Source organism: Hemitrygon akajei, chromosome 21, assembly GCF_048418815.1.
Source record: "Hemitrygon akajei chromosome 21, sHemAka1.3, whole genome shotgun sequence".
Classification (NCBI taxonomy): Eukaryota; Metazoa; Chordata; class Chondrichthyes; order Myliobatiformes; family Dasyatidae; genus Hemitrygon; species Hemitrygon akajei.
Window position 1 is genome coordinate 14396844 of NC_133144.1, and position 18932 is coordinate 14415775.

The 18932-nt window shown below is 48.9% G+C and overlaps 1 protein-coding gene across 3 annotated transcripts in view; it reads left to right on the top strand.

Annotated features, from left to right (window-relative positions):
• Window positions 1-18932, top strand: part of LOC140714094 (annexin A2-like) — a 75226-nt gene that overhangs the window by 2400 nt on the left and 53894 nt on the right. For 2 of the 3 annotated variants that reach the window (XM_073024846.1, XM_073024844.1), the window contains exons 2-4: window positions 1949-2016; window positions 15159-15246; window positions 16060-16154. In XM_073024846.1, coding sequence (XP_072880947.1) covers window positions 1966-2016; window positions 15159-15246; window positions 16060-16154 — 234 coding nt within the window. In that variant the 5' untranslated portion in view covers window positions 1949-1965. Of the gene's footprint in view, window positions 1-1823; window positions 1848-1948; window positions 2017-15158; window positions 15247-16059; window positions 16155-18932 lie in introns of those variants that run through there. The other variant, XM_073024845.1, reaches the window with a different exon arrangement.

Here is an 18932-nt window from a genome sequence, read left to right on the forward strand (position 1 = left end):
TGACAGTAACTCTTCTTCCCATTCTTTCCCGGGCTGTGGCTCCTGGCAGTGTGACAGGTCGACGGAGAGTTCTCTCCACTAGTACTTACCTGCACCTTTGGTTACTGAGCTGTTCCCACTAGCTGTTGGCTACTGGATCCAGTGGTGGCAGTGTACGTAGACAGAGGCTGCCAGGGCAGCCAGGTTCTGGCGTCAATGTGACCACAATCCCAAAGCCATATCACAGAAGTCCTGTGTACGTTCATCTTCCTAGTCGTTACAATGCAGAAAGGGGCCTTTCAGCCCATCAAATCTCTGCCAGGTCTCACCATTCTTGTCCATTCCATCTTCCCTGGTTATTTTACAGTAACCTATTCCCTCTCACATACATCAATTCCCCTTTGATTTTTCTTTTGCCTCTCCTCTATACTCGGGGCAGTTTACAGCCGGGAAGGTTAATCCATACATTTGGGATGTGGGAGGAATCCAGGACATCTGGAGGAAACCCACATGGTCACAGGGAGGGCACAGGAAGTCCGGATTGAATCTGGGTCGCTGGGGGTGTGGGAAAGCTGTTTTACTGGCTGTGCTGCTGTCACACCCAAAGTTTCTTTGTCAGTCAGTCTGCTTCGGATCTGGTTATGCATTCCTCGGCTCACAGCCTGTAGGTACCATTGCTATGCCCTCCTCGTCATCCTAAATCATCTGCTCTGTGGCTCAGACACTGCCAGTGGAAATAATCCCTTTCCGTCCCTGAACTGATCACCCCCCAAATTCAGGTTAACTTCCATCTGTACTGGCAGGTGTTCAAGGCACTTCTGTGACGCTGCTCGATCTCTCTGCAGGTGAGAATTAACTGGTGAGTTGAAGGATTGTTGAGACCAGCACATTGAAATGAGATAGCAGTGTCAATTGTGCAGACACATCACCGCGGTTACCCAATTTACCAATTGCAGGAAATGCCATCACAGGCTCAGCTGAGTCTCCTACTCTAAGAATGGGAAGTGTGAAACAGATTTTTCACCCACTATTCAATTCAGTTACCAGCACAACTTTAATTGAATACAAAATTATTCAAACCCACCACATACTGACTCTGTCCACTTTCTTTAAACAATAGCCCTCAGGTCTGGTTTTGACAGATTTGACTGGCAGATTATAGCTCAGCCACACAAAATGCTGGAGGAACTCAGCAAGCCAGGCAGCACCTACGAAATTCCTTTCAGTCAAGGTTTTGGGCTAAGACCCTTCATTATTTCCAAGTTCCTCCACTATTTTCTGAGTGTTACTCGAGATTTCCAGCATCTGCAGGATCTCCCATGTTTAGGATAGTGGCTCAGACTGACTTCTCCGAGGCAACTTACAGCCGGATTCTCCAGGTCCTGGGTCTGTGTTTGCTCCTGATGTCTGTGTCAGCAAATCAGAATTTTCAGCCTAAATGTTGCCATGGAGTTTGAGATATTGATCCCCCACACACATTCCATTCTCCTTGTGTAATGGGGAGTGTTTACCAACTGGTTAGGCCTTGGCAAGTTTTAAACTGTTCCTTGACCATGAGTCAGTGTTAGTCTCCCCCCATCTTCCATAAACTTTCTAACGCAGCTCCGAAAGGATTATCTCCATTCCACTCATTCTGAGCCCAGTGGATGTCACTGCTGTCTGAACTGTCCACAGCTCCAGCATTGCAGCTGCACTCATGCGGCAGTTTGGCCAATTTCACAATGACAGCTCAGCATCCTGCCCACGGTTGCCGGGAGTGTGAATCATTCTTTCCTCACAAGTTCTTTTGTGAGAGGGAGGAGTGTTTGGCAGCAAGTTGTCTCTTTCCAACAGCAGGGAGGGCAGTGAATCAACAGTGTGGGGCCGAGGTACAGGCGGGGAAATCAGTGCTTCCTGCTCTGAATATTTGAACTGTTGCAAAACCCACTGCATTGACTCTTCTAATATTTCATTTTCTTCTCTGCCCTAGTTTGTTCTAAAAGGAAAATGGCGAAGATCCAGGATTTATTGTCTGAAGTGCTTCTGGCGGGTGATGAGGTGCGTACGAACTATGGAAGGAACAGCGCAGAAAACGCGGGTCAGGCTGCATCTATGGAGTAGAATGAACAGGCAACATTCTGTGCCAAGACCCTTCATCAGGTCTGGACAGAAAGAGGGCAGAAGCCAGATTAAAATCAGCGAGGAGCATGACTTGGCAGGTGATAGGTGAATCCAGGGGAGGAGAGAGAGTAGGTGGGGGGGGGGGGGAAGTGGGAATAATGTGAGAATCTAGGGGCTGATATGTGGAAGGGATAAGGGCTAAGGAAGATTGAATCTGGTAGGAGACCATTGAATAAAGGGAAGGAAGTGAGGAACAAGGGAGGAAGGTGTGGATGGTGGGCAGGTCATGAGGGCAGCGAGAGGAAAAAAAAGGGTGAAGGAGCTTGATGAATAAGGAAAACAAAGGGGTAGGGAAGCAGAGAGGAGTGGTTACTGAAACTCAGAGAGATCGATGACATATAGGAGACACGTTGAAGGGTCTTGGCCTAAATCATTATCGGTTCATTCCTGGCCATATAAGCTGTCTGACCTGCTGAGTTTCTCCAGCATTTTGTGTTCCTCCTGCAGAATTACTTGTGTTTTCAGTCTGTGAAGGGAGTTGGGTTGGGACTGGGTTTGAGGCAAGGACCGGGCTGAGGTGGAGTGTTGGTCTTCCTGGTCTGTGGATTCAGATTAGGGCTGGTCCTTAAGTTTGGGCCCAAGTTAGACTTTTGGTAATGGGGCTTTTGTGTGTAGACAAGGCCCAAGAGGAGGCTGTTCTCTGAGCAGAGCTTTGGGTTGATTGTGGATTGTCAGTCACCAGCATGACTTTAGGCTGTGGGTGTGGCCTTTCGTGGATGTGTCCCTGGTGTGGCATGACTCAGTGGTAGGAGATCACTCTGATCTCTAGTTGGATCTCGAATAATCAGCAGGGCCTCAATTATCCAAGGACTTGAAGTTATGCACAAGCATGTACCCTGTGATGTTAACCACATGAGCATGCCTGCTCCTCTGAAATCTGATATTTCTGTGCAGGACTGTGGTTGGAAACACCAGGATTGACATCTGGGGTCAAAGTTCATGGTTTGGGGTTTCAGGTAGACCAACTATTCAAAGGGTCTGCAACAATGACACTTGTATTTATTGCTAATATAACAGTCTATGATAATAATAAACTAAGCCAATTCACAGAACCAATGGTAGAATAAGTGGAGGCCTGGAATTCAGTCTCCACTCCATGACCTGTTCCACTCCTTCTCCTTCACACCCATGACCTGTTCCACTCCTCCTTCTCCACATCCATGACCTGTTCCACTCTTCCTTTTCCACACCCATGATGTTCCACTCTTCCTTCTCCACATCCATGACCTGTTCTACTTCTTCTCCACTCCATGACCTGTTCCACTCCTCCTTCTCCACATCCATGACCTGTTCTACTTCTTCTCCACATCCATGACCTGTTCCACTCCTCCTTCTCCACATCCATGACCTGTTCTGTTTCTTCTCCATATCATGACGTTCCACTCCTCCTCCTTCACACCCATGACCTGTTCCACTCCTCCTTCTCCACATCCATGACCTGTTCTACTTCTTCTCCACATCCATGACCAGTTCTATTTCTTCTCCATATCATGACGTTCCACTCCTCCTACTTCACATCCATGACCTGTTCTACTTCTTCTCCACATCCATGACCTGTTCTACTTCTTCTCCACTCCATGACCTGTTCCACTCCTCCTTCTCCACATCCATGACCTGTTCTACTTCTTCTCCACATCCATGACCTGTTCCACTCCTCCTTCTCCACATCCATGACGTTCCACTCCTCCTACTTCACATCCATGACGTTCCACTCCTCCTTCTCCACATCCATGACCTGTTCTACTTCTTCTCCACATCCATGACCTGTTCTGTTTCTTCTCCATATCATGACGTTCCACTCCTCCTTCTCCACATCCATGACCTGTTCCACTCCTCCTTCTCCACATCCATGACCTGTTCCACTCCTCCTACTTCACATCCATGACCTGTTCCACTCCTCCTACTTCACATCCATGACCTGTTCCACTCCTCCTTCTCCACATCTTTTCTAAACACCAAGATCCTAGAGTCATACAGCACACTTCAGCCCAACTGGCCCATGTTCGTGCCAGTTGGCTCCGTTTCTCCCAGAGTCCTCAAAACTTTCCTATCCATTGACCTGTCCAAGTCACTTTAAATGCTGTTAATGCACTTGCATTAACCACGTCCTCTGGCAACTCACTCCATTACTATCTGGGTGCAGAAACTTCTCCTCAGGTTCCTGTTTACTCTCTCCTCTCTCACCTTAAGCCTGTGCCCTCTAGTTCTTGATTCCCCAACCCTGAGTGCATTCACCCTACCTATGATACTCATGATTCTACTTACCTCTATAAGGTCACCCATCAGTTTCCCACACTCCAGTGAAAGGATTCCCAGCATGTTTAAGATGACATGCACAATATCTTGGGGCCCAAGGAACTGACCACTTTCTACTGGCCGTTCTCAGCCAGTGAATTCCGCATATGATCCAAAGATCAGGCATGACTTTGTCACTCCAGCACTGGTTTTTCCTTCAAATGTTTAATAGGTTTCTCTTCGTCCAGATCCCATGGTACAGGTTTCAGGAACCCTGTCTGCATTTCCTTGCATCCTGTTAATGTAGATGTGAAGCCCTGTGCCATCACAGGGAGAACATGCAAACTCCACACAGGCCTCAGCCGAGACCCAAACTGAACCCAGGTCTCTGGAGGTTTGAGGCAGTGGCTCTACCCACTGCTTCACTGTGGGGAAAACATTCCAAATCTCCTCTCCGACCCACTTAATCGATCAAGGCCACCCAGGAGATCGTTCTGACCCCAAGTCCCCTTCACTGCCTCTGTCAAATTTTACAATCACGCTGCGCTCTCCCTTCCCCGCCGCGTGGCACCAGCTAACCAACGTGAAAACTGCTCAACATCTAACCTGAAGGGTCCCTGCAAAATATTTCCCACTGAGCAATACTAGAGCCTGTTCCTGGGGACTAGCTCCCTCAGGCAAATGGGAAACGAGGACAAGAGCAGTCAGATCAGCCCCTGAGTTGTTTGCAGTATCTAAACGTGATCGGGCCTCCCACCTCTTGAAACTGTGACCCTGGTCCTCTACAGCCAATGAAATCAGCTCATTTGCTCTGAGGTTGTTAAGAAGGCGTATGGTGTGTTGGCCTTCATCAGCTGTGGGATTGAGTACAAGAGTGGCGAGGTAATATTACAGCTATATAAGACCTCAGTTAGACCCCACTTGGAGTACTGTGTTCAGTTCTGGTCGCCTCACTACAGGAAGGATGTGGAAGCTATAGAAAGGGTGCAGAGGAGATTTACAAGGATGTTGCCTGGATTGGAGAGTGTGCCTTATGAGAATAGGTTGAGTGAATTTGGCCTTTTCTCTTTGGAGCGACAGAAGATGAGAAGTGACCGAAAGAGGTGTATAAGATGATGAGAGGCATTGATCGTGTGGATAGCCAGAGGCTTTTTCCCAGGGGCGAAATGGCTAACATGAGAGGGGACAGTTTTAAGGTGCTTGGAAGTAGGTACAACGGGGATGTCAGGGGTAAGTTTTTCAGAGAGTGGTGGGTGTGTGGAATGCACTGCCAGCGAAGGTGGTAGAGGCGGACACAATAGGGTCTTTTAAAAGACTCTTAGATAGGTACATGGAGCTTAGAGAAATAGAGGGCTATGCAGTAGGGAAATTCTAGGCAGCTTCTAGAGTAGATTACATGGTCGGCACAACATTGTGGGCCGAAGGGCCTGTAAGGTGCTGTAGATTTCTGTGTTCTATGTTTAGCATTGTTCGCAGTTAGTCAGCCTGCAGTCCTGCACTGTGGTGTCACTGCCTTTATCTGTGTGTTGACTTTGGATGTGGTTTAATCACCTCCCCGCAGTGGGAGCGATGACGAAAAGGAGTTTCCTGGATACTTGCATACACAGCTGACAAACAGACCATTTCAGTGTTGGAAGCAATCAAGTTGAAGTTTAATTGTCATTCAGCCACACATGAATACCCATGAATGCAGCCAAACAGAACAGCGTTCCCTCGGGGCCAAGGTGCAAAACACAGCACCGACAGTCACACACAGCACAAGCCACGTATAGGGTGATCAGTCACATAGACAAATAGAGTCCGAGTCTCTAAGTCCATGAATGTTTCAGAAATCTGCAGCCAAGCTCAATGTGGCTTGTCTTCTGCCATGCAGACACGAACTCCAGCTTGGATGCGACCCCATACTGCTTCTGGCACTCTGGTGGAGTGCCAGGCTCCCGTACCTGCCACGAGGTGAGGCCCAGACCCCGCTGCAGCTGAGGCCAGGCAGCTCCCCCGCCGTTTGCCAATAAACTAATGAATTGGACTTGCAGTGTACCGTGCCACCTCTGTCCGATGGGGTCTTGTGATCAGAAGAAATGTGAGTAAGATGATCACTTGCTATTAGACTGCGCACTTCCTTCGCGCACCAATGCCTCTCCGTTGCAGGCAACATCACGGTCTGCACCAAGTCCAGCTCCTTCAGTTTCTCTGCCAGTGAATAACTGGCTGATGGGGTCGACTTGCAATACTTCAAATTCTTAATGTCCAGCAGGGTCTTGCAATCGTAAAACTACGTTCAAAATAGATAACAACTCCTTTGGTTGACCCTATAGAAGCCAGTGCGTGAGTGCGACGCCATCATATCAGAGGATTCTTGCTTCACAGTCTGCTGAGGCACTTCAGAAAAGTGAAGCATAGTACTAGCCTCTCTAAGGCTACATCCACACTACACCGGATTAATCCGTAACCAAAGCTTTTTCTCTTCGTTTTTACCCTCCGTCCACACTAAAATGGCGTTTTCGTCCCCCGAAACTGTAGCTTTTCAGAAACACTTCCCAGGGTGGGTATTTTTGAAAACGCTGCTCGGGCAGATCAGTGTGGATGGGGTAACCGGAGACTTTTGAAAACGCTGTCAGACGGCAGTGCGCTATTTCATTGTTTTCTTGAACACAACCTAACAATTTCAGAACAGACGGCAATGAGACTGAAGCCAGAAGAGTTAGAAATGTACTCACCAAATACTTTGACCAATAACTTACTGAATAAATAAGTATACTCACTTTGCCCTGTTTTCTGTCCTTGCTTGTATGAAGGTGGTTTACTTATTTATGCAGGTACTTCTCTGACAATAGATGTGTAACAGCCAATGTAACATTGTATGGAAATACAAGATAACACTGATGCAGATATGTTTTATACATTTAACAAGGTGCTTTATTAATGCAACAGAGTTAGTCAGCTTTTCAATGTTCTTTGTCAGCCAGGTCAATCTGTCTGTGAATTCCCTGTCGGTTACCTCCGTACGTTCCAGTATTTGTTTTTTTTTAGTTTTAAGTTCTCCTGTGCGAAAGCCAACAGCTGTCCGTCGTTTTAAGTTTTTCTAGTCTGTAACTACACAAACACGCACTTTTACAGTGAGATTCGACACCAAACTTGTTTGTGATAGATGTGTCCTGCGCATGTGCAGGAGGAGGAGATTCACCGAAATCTCCGTTTCAATGTGGACAGAGATATTTTCAAAAACGCATAGTGTGGACGCCTATCGTTTTTACTCGAAACCGGCGTTTTCAAAATGATCCGGTCTAGTGTGGATGTAGCCTCACTTGAGGTTTTCACTACACTTACTGTGGAAAGGGTGCCCTGTGCCAGTCACACACATTCTGATTATCAGAGAGAACACAAAGGACTCCAGTGTTTGGTCTGTCTGTGTTTTCAGAACCACACCCTTCCTTTCATGAGATTTTACACTTGGAGCAGAAATCAAATTCCTGCAGCCTAACCTGGATTCATTTTGGATTCAGCCCATCTCTATTTGCACCCCCCCCCCCCTTTCACCTCCGTCAGTTGGGGAATTGGGAACATTTACACTAAATTAAAAGCTTTCATCATATTTGCTGCCTTGCTGAGTTCTTTATTATAGGACAGGTTAGCAATCAGTACCCATCCCCACAATGACCTTGACCAGACCTCAATCCTTAATGACTCAGTTCCATTCTCCTGCTCCCCTCATCCTCACACCGGAGGTTCCAGGCTGTCCTTCCTTGCTCTTGATCTCTGGGGAGCTCCACACCTCAATCACAGCTGTTTCATTTCCACCTCTTCGACTCTCACCCCCTCTCCTCCCACCCAAAACAATATTGAGGTTGTTCATCACCTCACCTTCCATCCAACCAGCTTCCACATTCCACAGACTCTGCCTCGAGGATAGGTGCTTCTCCTCTGCTTCCCACTCAACATTTCTTAGAACATAGAAAACTACAGCACATAACAGCCCTTCGGCCCACAATGTTGTGCTGACCATGTAGCCTACTCTAGAAACTGCCTAAAAATTTCCCTACCACTTAGCCCTCTATTTTTCTAACCACCATGTACCTATCTAAGAGTCTCTTAAAGTACCCTACTGTATTTCGAAGAGATTGTTCACTCTGTGAATTGCTGGTACACTCCCCCACCTCCACCAGCCACCTCCCTTCCCACGTGGCTCCACGAGATGCAGCTCCTCCCCTTCACCTTCTCCCTTCCTGCAAACCAGGATCCAGACTCTCCTCGCAGGTGAAGCAGTGGTTACATACAACACATTGTAGTACAGCACAGGAGCAGGCCCTTTGTCCCACCATGTTCTGCCGAATTACTTCTTCAATTAATTAAACACTCCCTCCGTTCTCTGCATATTCATGTGCCTTTCTAAGACCTCTTGAATGCCTCTGTTGTATCTGTCTCCTTCTCCAGCCCTAGCAGCACATTCCAGGCACCCACCAAAATCTGAGTAACATCCCGCCCATCTCCTTTGAACTTATCCCTCTCATCTTAAATGTAAGCCCTCCAGTTTCACACATTTGACCTGAGGAAAAAGATGCTGGCCGTCTGCTCCATCTCTGCCTTTCATAACTTTATAAACTTCTATCAAGTCTCCTGTCAGACTCTGCCAGCCTAGATAAAACAATCCAAGCTTGTCCAGCCTCTCCTCAGAGAACGTGCACTCTAACCATACAGGCAGAGGCTAAAGAGATTAGGCATCCTACAAAAAGTGGTGGATACGGCCCAGTCCATCACGGTAAAGCCCTCCCCACCATTGACCACATCTGCCCGAAAAGCTGTTGCAGAAAGAAGCATTCACCATCAGGGATCCCCAGTACCCAGAACGTGCTCTTTTCTCGCTGCTGCCATCAAGAAGAAGGTACAGGAGCCTCAGGACTCACATCACGAGCTTCAGGAAATGTCTTTACTCCTTAACCATTAGGCTCTTGAACCAAAGGGGATAGCTTCTCTCATCTTCCTTTGTCCCATCATTGAAATTTTCCCACAACCTATGGGCACACTTTATCTCACGTTGCTGAAATTTATTATTATTTCTTTCTTTTTGTATTTACACTGTCTTTTGCACACTGGCTGAACGCCTAAGCTGGTGTGGTCTTTCATTGGTTCTACTATGGTTATTATTCTAATATGGATGTATTCAGTATGCCCACAAGAAAATGAATCTCAGGGTTGTATAAGGTGACATACATGTATTTTGGTAATAAAGTTATTTTGAACTTTTGGACTTTAATCTGGAGAGCAACCTGGTAAACCACTTCTGCATCCTCCCCCACACCTCAACGTCCTTCCTGTAATAACACACACAATGGGCTGGATGAGCTCAGCAGGTCAGGCAGCATCTATAGATGGGAATAAGCAGTCGACGTTTCGAGCCAAGATCCTTCATCAGGACTTCCTGTCATAGTTCTAATGCACTTCTTCCAGTTACCCTCCACACAGAAAAACCCAGGCAAGGGCTGATGCCACAGGGATGCGTCTCAGCTGCTTTGGTGAGACGACGATACTCCAGAACTCTGATACTCTGGACTTTGTTGGTGCTGGACTCTCGGATTTTCCAGACTGCTGGAATTTCATAATCATTACTCTGAATCAGAATCAGGTCTATGTCTCTGACATTAGTTGTAAATTTTTCCCCTGGACATTACAAAACATCATAGTGAATTTTCCCATGGACCAGCATTGCTAAAAGGGGTGTTGGCAACAGGGACCCAGCACGTTTAAGACAGTAAGACGATGAAACATGCTTTCAGAATTAGGCCATTCTGCCCATTGACTATATTCCACCATTTTCTTATGGCTGATTTATTATCCTTCTCAACCTCATTCTCCTGCCTTCTCGTAAGCGTTGACATCCTTACTAACCAAGAATCTATCAACCTCCACTTTAAATATAACCAATGAGTAGTCACCACAGCCATCTGCACCTATGAATTCCACAGATTCATCACCCTCCGGCTAAAGAAATCCCTCCTCAACTCTGTTCTAAATGGAGTCTGTGCTCTTTGATCCTAGACCCCCCCCCCCCCCCCACACACACACACACACAGGAACCATCCTCTTCGCATTCAGTCTATCTAGGCCTTCTAATATTCCATAGGTTCAAGAAGATCCCTCCTCATTCTTCTAAACTCCAGCGGGTACTGGCCCAGAGCCATCAAACGCTTCTCATACGTTAATGCTTTCATTCCCGAGATCATTTTCATGAACCTCCTTCTGGACCCTTTAAGAACATGAGAACAAAGGCAATGTAGAAAACTGAACCAGAAGCTGAATCATTGGCAGTTCTTTAAACTCAGAATGTGGATTATCACTTTAATTAATCAAGCCTGCCACTTTAATTTTGCATCCTACTGCTCGTTCTAGCTATGGCTTCTCACCTTGCTCCACTGAAGCCCAAGGTGAGCTCGAAGAACAGCAGCTCATAATCCATCTGGGATGTCCTGCTGCTGCCCAGGACACTGAGGTTTAATTTCCAGAGTGACTGCAAGTGCATTTGAAGAGGGGGCACACTGTATACCAGTGGCTCAGGGAGTTATCGCTGAGGCTGCCGGATGGGATACCAGTCGAGGAGCCGCTCTCCGAGATGATGCTAGGCTTCCGAGATGTCCTCAGCGCTGCACTCACCCCAGACAAGAGTGAATATTTTACCGTGCGGACAAGCCTTGTGGTGTCAGGAGATGAATCACTCTCCACGGGACGCTGAGCCTCTGGCCTGTTCCTGTAGTCATGGAAATCCCCAAGATTCTGGTGGGAGAGCAATTTGGTGAGGATGATGACCTTCAACATTAAGCTGCTCTTGGAAATGGTCATTACGTTGAACATCTGTGTCACAAGTGTTACATATCGTTCATCGGCCCACTCCCAAGTGTTGCTTAGGCCTCTTTCTGTGCAGACAGGGACCGCTTCGCTCGCCCAGAAGATAAGAATGGGACTGAACGTAGTGCGGTTGTCAGCAAACATCCCTGCTTCTGATCTGTTAATGAAGTCGAGGTGGTTGTTGCAGCAGCTAAAAAAGGTTGGAGTTAGGACACAGTTCCAGGGACACCTGCAAGTGATATTTCAGGACTTAGCTCACTGGCAACTGCCCTCCAGTGTACAAAAACATGGCTTCAGCCATTGGAGTGAGTTCTTCTCGATGTGCTTCGAGTTCAGTGTCACTGGGGCTCCCTGGTGTCACCCTCGGTTCCAAAGTTGCCCTGATGCCAAGGGCAGCCACTCTCACTCCAGCTCTTTGCTCCACGGTTTGATGAAGTGCTGGTCTGAGCTGTTTTGATGAAACTCAACCAGGGAATTAACCTGAACTTCAACCTTCAGCAAGTTGCTGTGAAACCCCCTCAGAAAAATAAATTACCTTAAATAAATACTCTAAAATTTAATTTCAACATTTCTTCGACCTGTAAGCTGTGTTGGACATGGGGACAAAGTTGTCTGGTGAGAACTCTGATTGATGTGGACGAATGAGGAGGGGCGCAGAGGAAAGTAAAATGACGGACAAATCAGGTGACCAATGATACGAATGTATCAACTCACCCATGGCAGGGGTATGGAAACTAATTACTGTGGTTTTGATGTGGAGAAGAAGTCATTCAGTGCACATGTGCCATCAGGGTTCTCCTGTTGACTCTACCTTCCACAGACATTGTGGGACCCTGGCAGTCAAGCTGTGGCTGAGCGGGGTTCCATCATAATCCTTTGATTGAGTCTGGATCCATTAATTTGTGTCCTTTCCCATCACATTGGCAATCAGGAACATGCTGCCAACTTGACGTTGACCTCCACTTCCATTGACTGATAAGGGTTGGGATGGAGAGTGAGCCTCAGGGGAACAGAGTCAGTGGGGTGTGAGTATTTGCATGCAGTGGTCTTTCTTGGAAGTTGAGGTAGCAAGGTTGGGAGGTGGTGTTGACGCTGGACACTGCAGCCACAATGTGCCGGTAGTAGAGGGGTGAGATGTTTGGGATGGGATTCCTGGCAAGCCAGCTGCTTTGTTCTGGATGATGCCAAGCTTTAGTGCGGCAGTCATCCGGGCAATTGAGAATATCTCATCACACTGTTGACTTGTGCCTTCTAAAAGGTGGAAAGATTTGTGGCATTTGGAGATAAGTCACTCACTATAGAATAACCCCAGCTCGGGGTAACTCTGAGTATACAGGTAATGAGTGAGTTTGAGGTTTTAATAGGAGGAATCATCAATATTGAAGATGGGAGAGAAAAGTTTGCAAGTTTGAGAGTGGAGCAGAGATTGACCTTTGGAAATGTGGATAGAATATCTGGAATGAGGGTTGGGGTCAGTGATTCGGGAGTCCCACGAAGTCCTGAGGCAGCTCATCCCTAGGCTGTGAGGGCACAGTCTGACCACACTGTGGAGGCGTAATATCTCCTGTGCCACACGGGGAAGGGGGGACCCTGGTGAAGTGGCTCTCCTGCACTGTAGGGGTGGGATTTCCTTCTGTTCTGGTGGTCTGAGTGGCCTAGGTTTTTGGAGTTAAGGTTTCCCTAGTAGTTTGGGGATCCCCCATGTTCTAGGGTCTCTATGGTTTATGGTTCCCTGGTGGTCTGGGGACACCCCCATTCTCTGGAGTTGGGGTTTCCCTGATGGTCTGGGGACACCCTCTTACTCTGAAGTTGGGATTTCCCTGATGGTCTGGGGATTCCTGCATGTTCTTGAGTTGGGGTTTCCCTAGTGATCAGGGGATTCCACCTTGCCCTGGAGTTACAGTTAACCTGGTGGTCTGGGGACTCACCCATGATCTGATGTTTGGGTTTCCTTGGTAGTCTGGGGATTTCCCAATGTTCTGGGGTTTATGGCTCCCTGATGGTCTGGGGATTCCCTCTTACTCTGAAGTTGGGATTTCCTTGATGGTCTGGGGACACCCCCATTCTCTGGAGTTGGGATTTCCCTGATGGTCTGGGGACACCCCCATTCTCTGAAGTTGGGATTTCCCTGATGGTCTGGGGACACCCCCCATTCTCTGGAGTTGGGGTTTCCCTGATGGTCTGGGGACACCCCCATTCTCTGGAATTGGGATTTCCCTGATGGTCTGGGGATTGCCCCATTCTCTGGAGTTGGGATTTCCCTGATGGTCTGGGGATTGCCCCATTCTCTGGAGTTGGGATTTCCCTGATGGTCTGGGGATTGCCCCATTGTCTGGAGTTGGGATTTCCCTGATGGTCTGGGGACACCCCCATTCTCTGGAGTTGGGGTTTCCTTGATGGTCTGGGGACACCCCCATTCTCTGGAGTTGGGATTTCCCTGATGGTCTGGGGACACCCCCATTCTCTGGAGTTGGGATTTCCCTGATGGTCTGGGGATTGCCCCATTCTCTGGAGTTGGGATTTCCCTGATGGTCTGGGGACACCCCCATTCTCTGGAGTTGGGATTTCCCTGATGGTCTGGGGACACCCCCATTCTCTGGAGTTGGGGTTTCCCTGATGGTCTGGGGACACCCCCATTCTCTGGAGTTGGGATTTCCCTGATGGTCTGGGGACACCCCCATTCTCTGGAGTTGGGATTTCCCTGATGGTCTGGGGATTGCCCCATTCTCTGGAGTTGGGATTTCCCTGATGGTCTGGGGACACCCCCATTCTCTGGAGTTGGGATTTCCCTGATGGTCTGGGGACACCCCCATTCTCTGGAGTTGGGGTTTCCCTGATGGTCTGGGGACACCCCCATTCTCTGGAGTTGGGATTTCCCTGATGGTCTGGGGACACCCCCATTCTCTGGAGTTGGGATTTCCCTGATGGTCTGGGGACACCCCCATTCTCTGGAGTTGGGATTTCCCTGATGGTCTGGGGACACCCCCATTCTCTGGAGTTGGGGTTTCCCTGATGGTCTGGGGACACCCTCATTCTCTGGAGTTGGGATTTCCCTGATGGTCTGGGGACACCCCCATTCTCTGGAGTTGGGATTTCCCTGATGGTCTGGGGACACCCCCATTCTCTGGAGTTGGGATTTCCCTGATGGTCTGGGGACACCCCCATTCTCTGGAGTTGGGATTTCCCTGATGGTCTGGGGACACCCCCATTCTCTGGAGTTGGGATTTCCCTGATGGTCTGGGGACACCCCCATTCTCTGGAGTTGGGGTTTCCCTGATGGTCTGGGGACACCCTCATTCTCTGGAGTTGGGGTTTCCCTGGTGGTCTGGGGATTCCCCCATTCGCTGGAGTTGGGATTTCCCTGATGGTCTGGGGATTCCCCCATTCTCTGGAGTTGGGGTTTCCCTGATGGTCTGGGGATTGCCCCATTCTCTGGAGTTGGGATTTCCCTGGTGGTCTGGGGATTGCCCCATTCTCGGGAGTTGGAATTTCCCTGGTGGTCTGGGGATTGCCCCATTCGCTGGAGTTGGGATTTCCCTGATGGTCTGGGGATTGCCCCATTCGCTGGAGTTGGGGTTTCCCTGATGGTCTGGTGATTGCCCCATGCTCTGAAGTTGGCGGTTCCTTGGTGGTCTGGGTATTTTCCCATGTTCCAGGGTTTATGGTTGCCTGCTAGTGTGGGGATTTTCCTATGATCTGGACTTGCAGATTCCTTGGTGGTCTGGGGATTTCTCCATTCCCCGGAGTGGGGTTTCCTTGATATTCCGGGTATTTCCCCATGTTTTAGGGTTGAAATTTCCTTTGGTTGTCAGGGGATTCCCCTGTGTTCTGGGGTTTATAGTTCCTCGGTGGTCTGAGGAGTCCCCCATGCTTTGGGATTGAGGGTTCCCTGGTGGTCTGGGGTCAGGACACTGAGGTTGGAGGTGACCTCCCATCTTCTCTTCCAGGTTGTTAGTGGAGCCACAGTTCAGCCGCATGCTAACTTCAATGCTGATGCCGATGCTGTGTTGCTGATTCGTGCAGTTGAAACCAAAGGTAGGCTTGTGTTTCTGGGTCAAATCACACGTATTCTTCTGGGAGCTTGGTGACAAAGCTACTGCATCTGTTCCACTGTTGAGTAAAGAGCCTCCAGCTCCAGTTGGAACCCGCTCAGCATCAGCAGGGTGCCACATAACTCCTCAGAGGCTAGATCCCCGTGTTCTCAACGTTCCTGGTCAATCCTGACATATTTGGCTGATATCCATATTGCTATTGAGTCTGAAGGCACCTTGATTCCCACGTCAGCACCCAATGTCCCTCTGTAAGTAATGATTCAGTAGAGCTGGGTGACCCAGAGAAGCTGAGTCAGTATAAACAGATCCACAGGCCAGAAGTGTATGGATAATCATATCCAGTCCCTACTGAACACAATCTAATATAACCCCAGTCTCTATGGACGTCACACAGCCCTGTACTGTGCAGTTCGAATTCAATCGAACTGAATCAGAATCAAGTTTATTACGCTGTCTGAAATGACATGAAATTGGCAGCAGTTTCGAGCAATGATGTACTGTGAAGGTAGGTGGATGATCTTCCTCTACACAGACATGGATACGGCACTGTGTACATAAACCGCTCTGTACTGATCAATTTGAAGATGTCACAGCAGCAGTGACACTGGTCAGCGTAGATCAGTCGAGCTTGTGTATCAGCAGAGGCATGCACAAATCTGTACTCCGCGACTCGATGCCCATTCCCACCTCCACAGATGGGAGGATGATGCAGTGGGTGTTGATATGTTCAATGCTGTTTGTGCAGACTGCACGTGCACGTGTGTCGGAAAGCTGTAATGGGCTGTCCTTGTTTCAGGCATTGACGAGCACACCATCATTGACATACTGACCCAGAGGAGCAATGCACAGAGGCAGGATATCGCCTTCGCCTTCGAAAAGAGATCAAAGAAGGTGAGTGGCCTCTTGTACGCTTATCGAACCAGACATGGCAGGAAGGTGTGAGACCATTGCAGACAGGGTGGGATCGCAGGAGCTGAGGGAGTCGGGCAGAACACACCCATTACTGACTGAACAAACCCCATCATTGACAGTCAGGACTCACCCGTTACTGACTGAATAAACCCCATCACTGACAGTCAGGACACACCTGTTACTGACTGAACAAACCCCATCACTGACAGTCAGCACTCGTCCCGTTACTGACTGAACAAACCCCATCACTGACAGTCAGGACACACCCGTTACTGACTGAACAAACCCCATCACTGACAGTCAGCACTCGTCCCGTTACTGACTGAACAAACCCCATCACTGACAGTCAGGACACACCCGTTACTGACTGAACAAACCCCATCTCTGACAGTCAGGACACACCCATTACTGACTGAACAAACCCCATCACTGACAGTCAGGACACACCCGTTACTGACTGAACAAACCCCATCACTGACCGTCAGCACTTGTCCTGTTACTGACTGAACAAACCCCATCACTGACAGTCAGCACTCGTCCCGTTACTGACTGAACAAACACCATCACTGACGGTCAGGACACACCCGTTACTGACTGAACAAACCCCATCACTGACAGTCAGGACACACCCGTTACTGACTGAACAAACCCCATCACTGACAGTCAGGACACACCCGTTACTGACTGAACAAACCCCATCTCTGACAGTCAGCACTCGTCCCGTTACTGACTGAACAAACTCCATCACTGACAGTCAGGACACACCCGTTACTGACTGAACAAACCCCATCACTGACAGTCAGGACACACCCGTTACTGACTGAACAAACCCCATCACTGACAGTCAGCACTCGTCCTGTTACTGACTGAACAAACCCCATCACTGACAGTCAGCACTCGTCCCGTTACTGACTGAACAAACCCCATCACTGACAGTCAGCACTCGTCCCGTTACTGACTGAACAAACCCCATCACTGACAGTCAGCACTCGTCCTGTTATTGACTGAACAAACCCCATCACTGACAGTCAGCACTCGTCCTGTTACTGACTGAACAAACCCCATCACTGACAGTCAGGACACACCCGTTACTGACTGAACAAACCCCATCACTGACAGTCAGACACACCCGTTACTGACTGAACAAACCCCATCACTGACAGTCAGGACACACCCGTTACTGACTGAACAAACCCCATCACTGACAGTCAGCACTCGTCCTGTTACTGACTGAACAAACCCCATCACTGACAGTCAGCACTCGTCCCATTACTGACTGAACAAACCCCATCACTGACAGTCAGGACACACCCGTTACTGACTGAACAAACCCCATCACTGACAGTCAGCACTCGTCCCGTTACTGACTGAACAAACCCCATCACTGACAGTCAGGACACACCCGTTACTGACTGAACAAACTCCATCACTGACAGTCAGGACACACCCGTTACTGACTGAACAAACCCCATCACTGACAGTCAGCACTCGTCCCGTTACTGACTGAACAAACCCCATCACTGACAGTCAGGACACACCCGTTACTGACTGAACAAACCCCATCTCTGACAGTCAGCGCTCGTCCCGTTACTGACTGAACAAACCCCATCACTGACAGTCAGCACTCGTCCCGTTACTGACTGAACAAACCCCATCACTGACAGTCAGGACACACCCGTTACTGACTGAACAAACTCCATCACTGACAGTCAGGACACACCCGTTACTGACTGAACAAACCCCATCACTGACAGTCAGCACTCGTCCCGTTACTGACTGAACAAACCCCATCACTGACAGTCAGCACTCGTCCCGTTACTGACTGAACAAACCCCATCACTGACAGTCAGGACACACCCGTTACTGACTGAACAAACCCCATCTCTGACAGTCAGCGCTCGTCCCGTTACTGACTGAACAAACCCCATCACTGACAGTCAGCACTCGTCCCGTTACTGACTGAACAAACCCCATCACTGACAGTCAGCACTCGTCCCGTTACTGACTGAACAAACCCCATCACTGACAGTCAGCACTCGTCCCGTTACTGACTGAACAAACCCCATCACTGACAGTCAGGACACACCCGTTACTGACTGAACAAACTCCATCACTGACAGTCAGAACACACCCGTTACTGACTGAACAAACCCCATCACTGACAGTCAGCACTCGTCCCGTTACTGACTGAACAAACCCCATCACTGACAGTCAGCACTCGTCCCGTTACTGACTGAACAAACCCCATCACTGACAGTCAGGACACACCCGTTACTGACTGAACAAACCCCATCACTGACAGTCAGGACACACCTGTTACTGACTGAACAAACCCCATCACTGACAGTCAGGACACACCCGTTACTGACTGAACAAACCCCATCACTGACAGTCAGCGCTCGTCCCGTTACTGACTGAACAAACCCCATCACTGACAGTCAGGACACACCCGTTACTGACTGAACAAACCCCATCACTGACAGTCAGCACTCGTCCTGTTACTGACTGAACAAACTCCATCACTGACAGTCAGCACTCGTCCCGTTACTGACTGAACAAACCCCATCACTGACAGTCAGCACTCGTCCCGTTACTGACTGAACAAACCCCATCACTGACAGTCAGGACACACCCGTTACTGACTGAACAAACCCCATCACTGACAGTCAGCGCTCGTCCCGTTACTGACTGAACAAACCCCATCACTGACAGTCAGCACTCGTCCTGTTACTGACTGAACAAACCCCATCACTGACA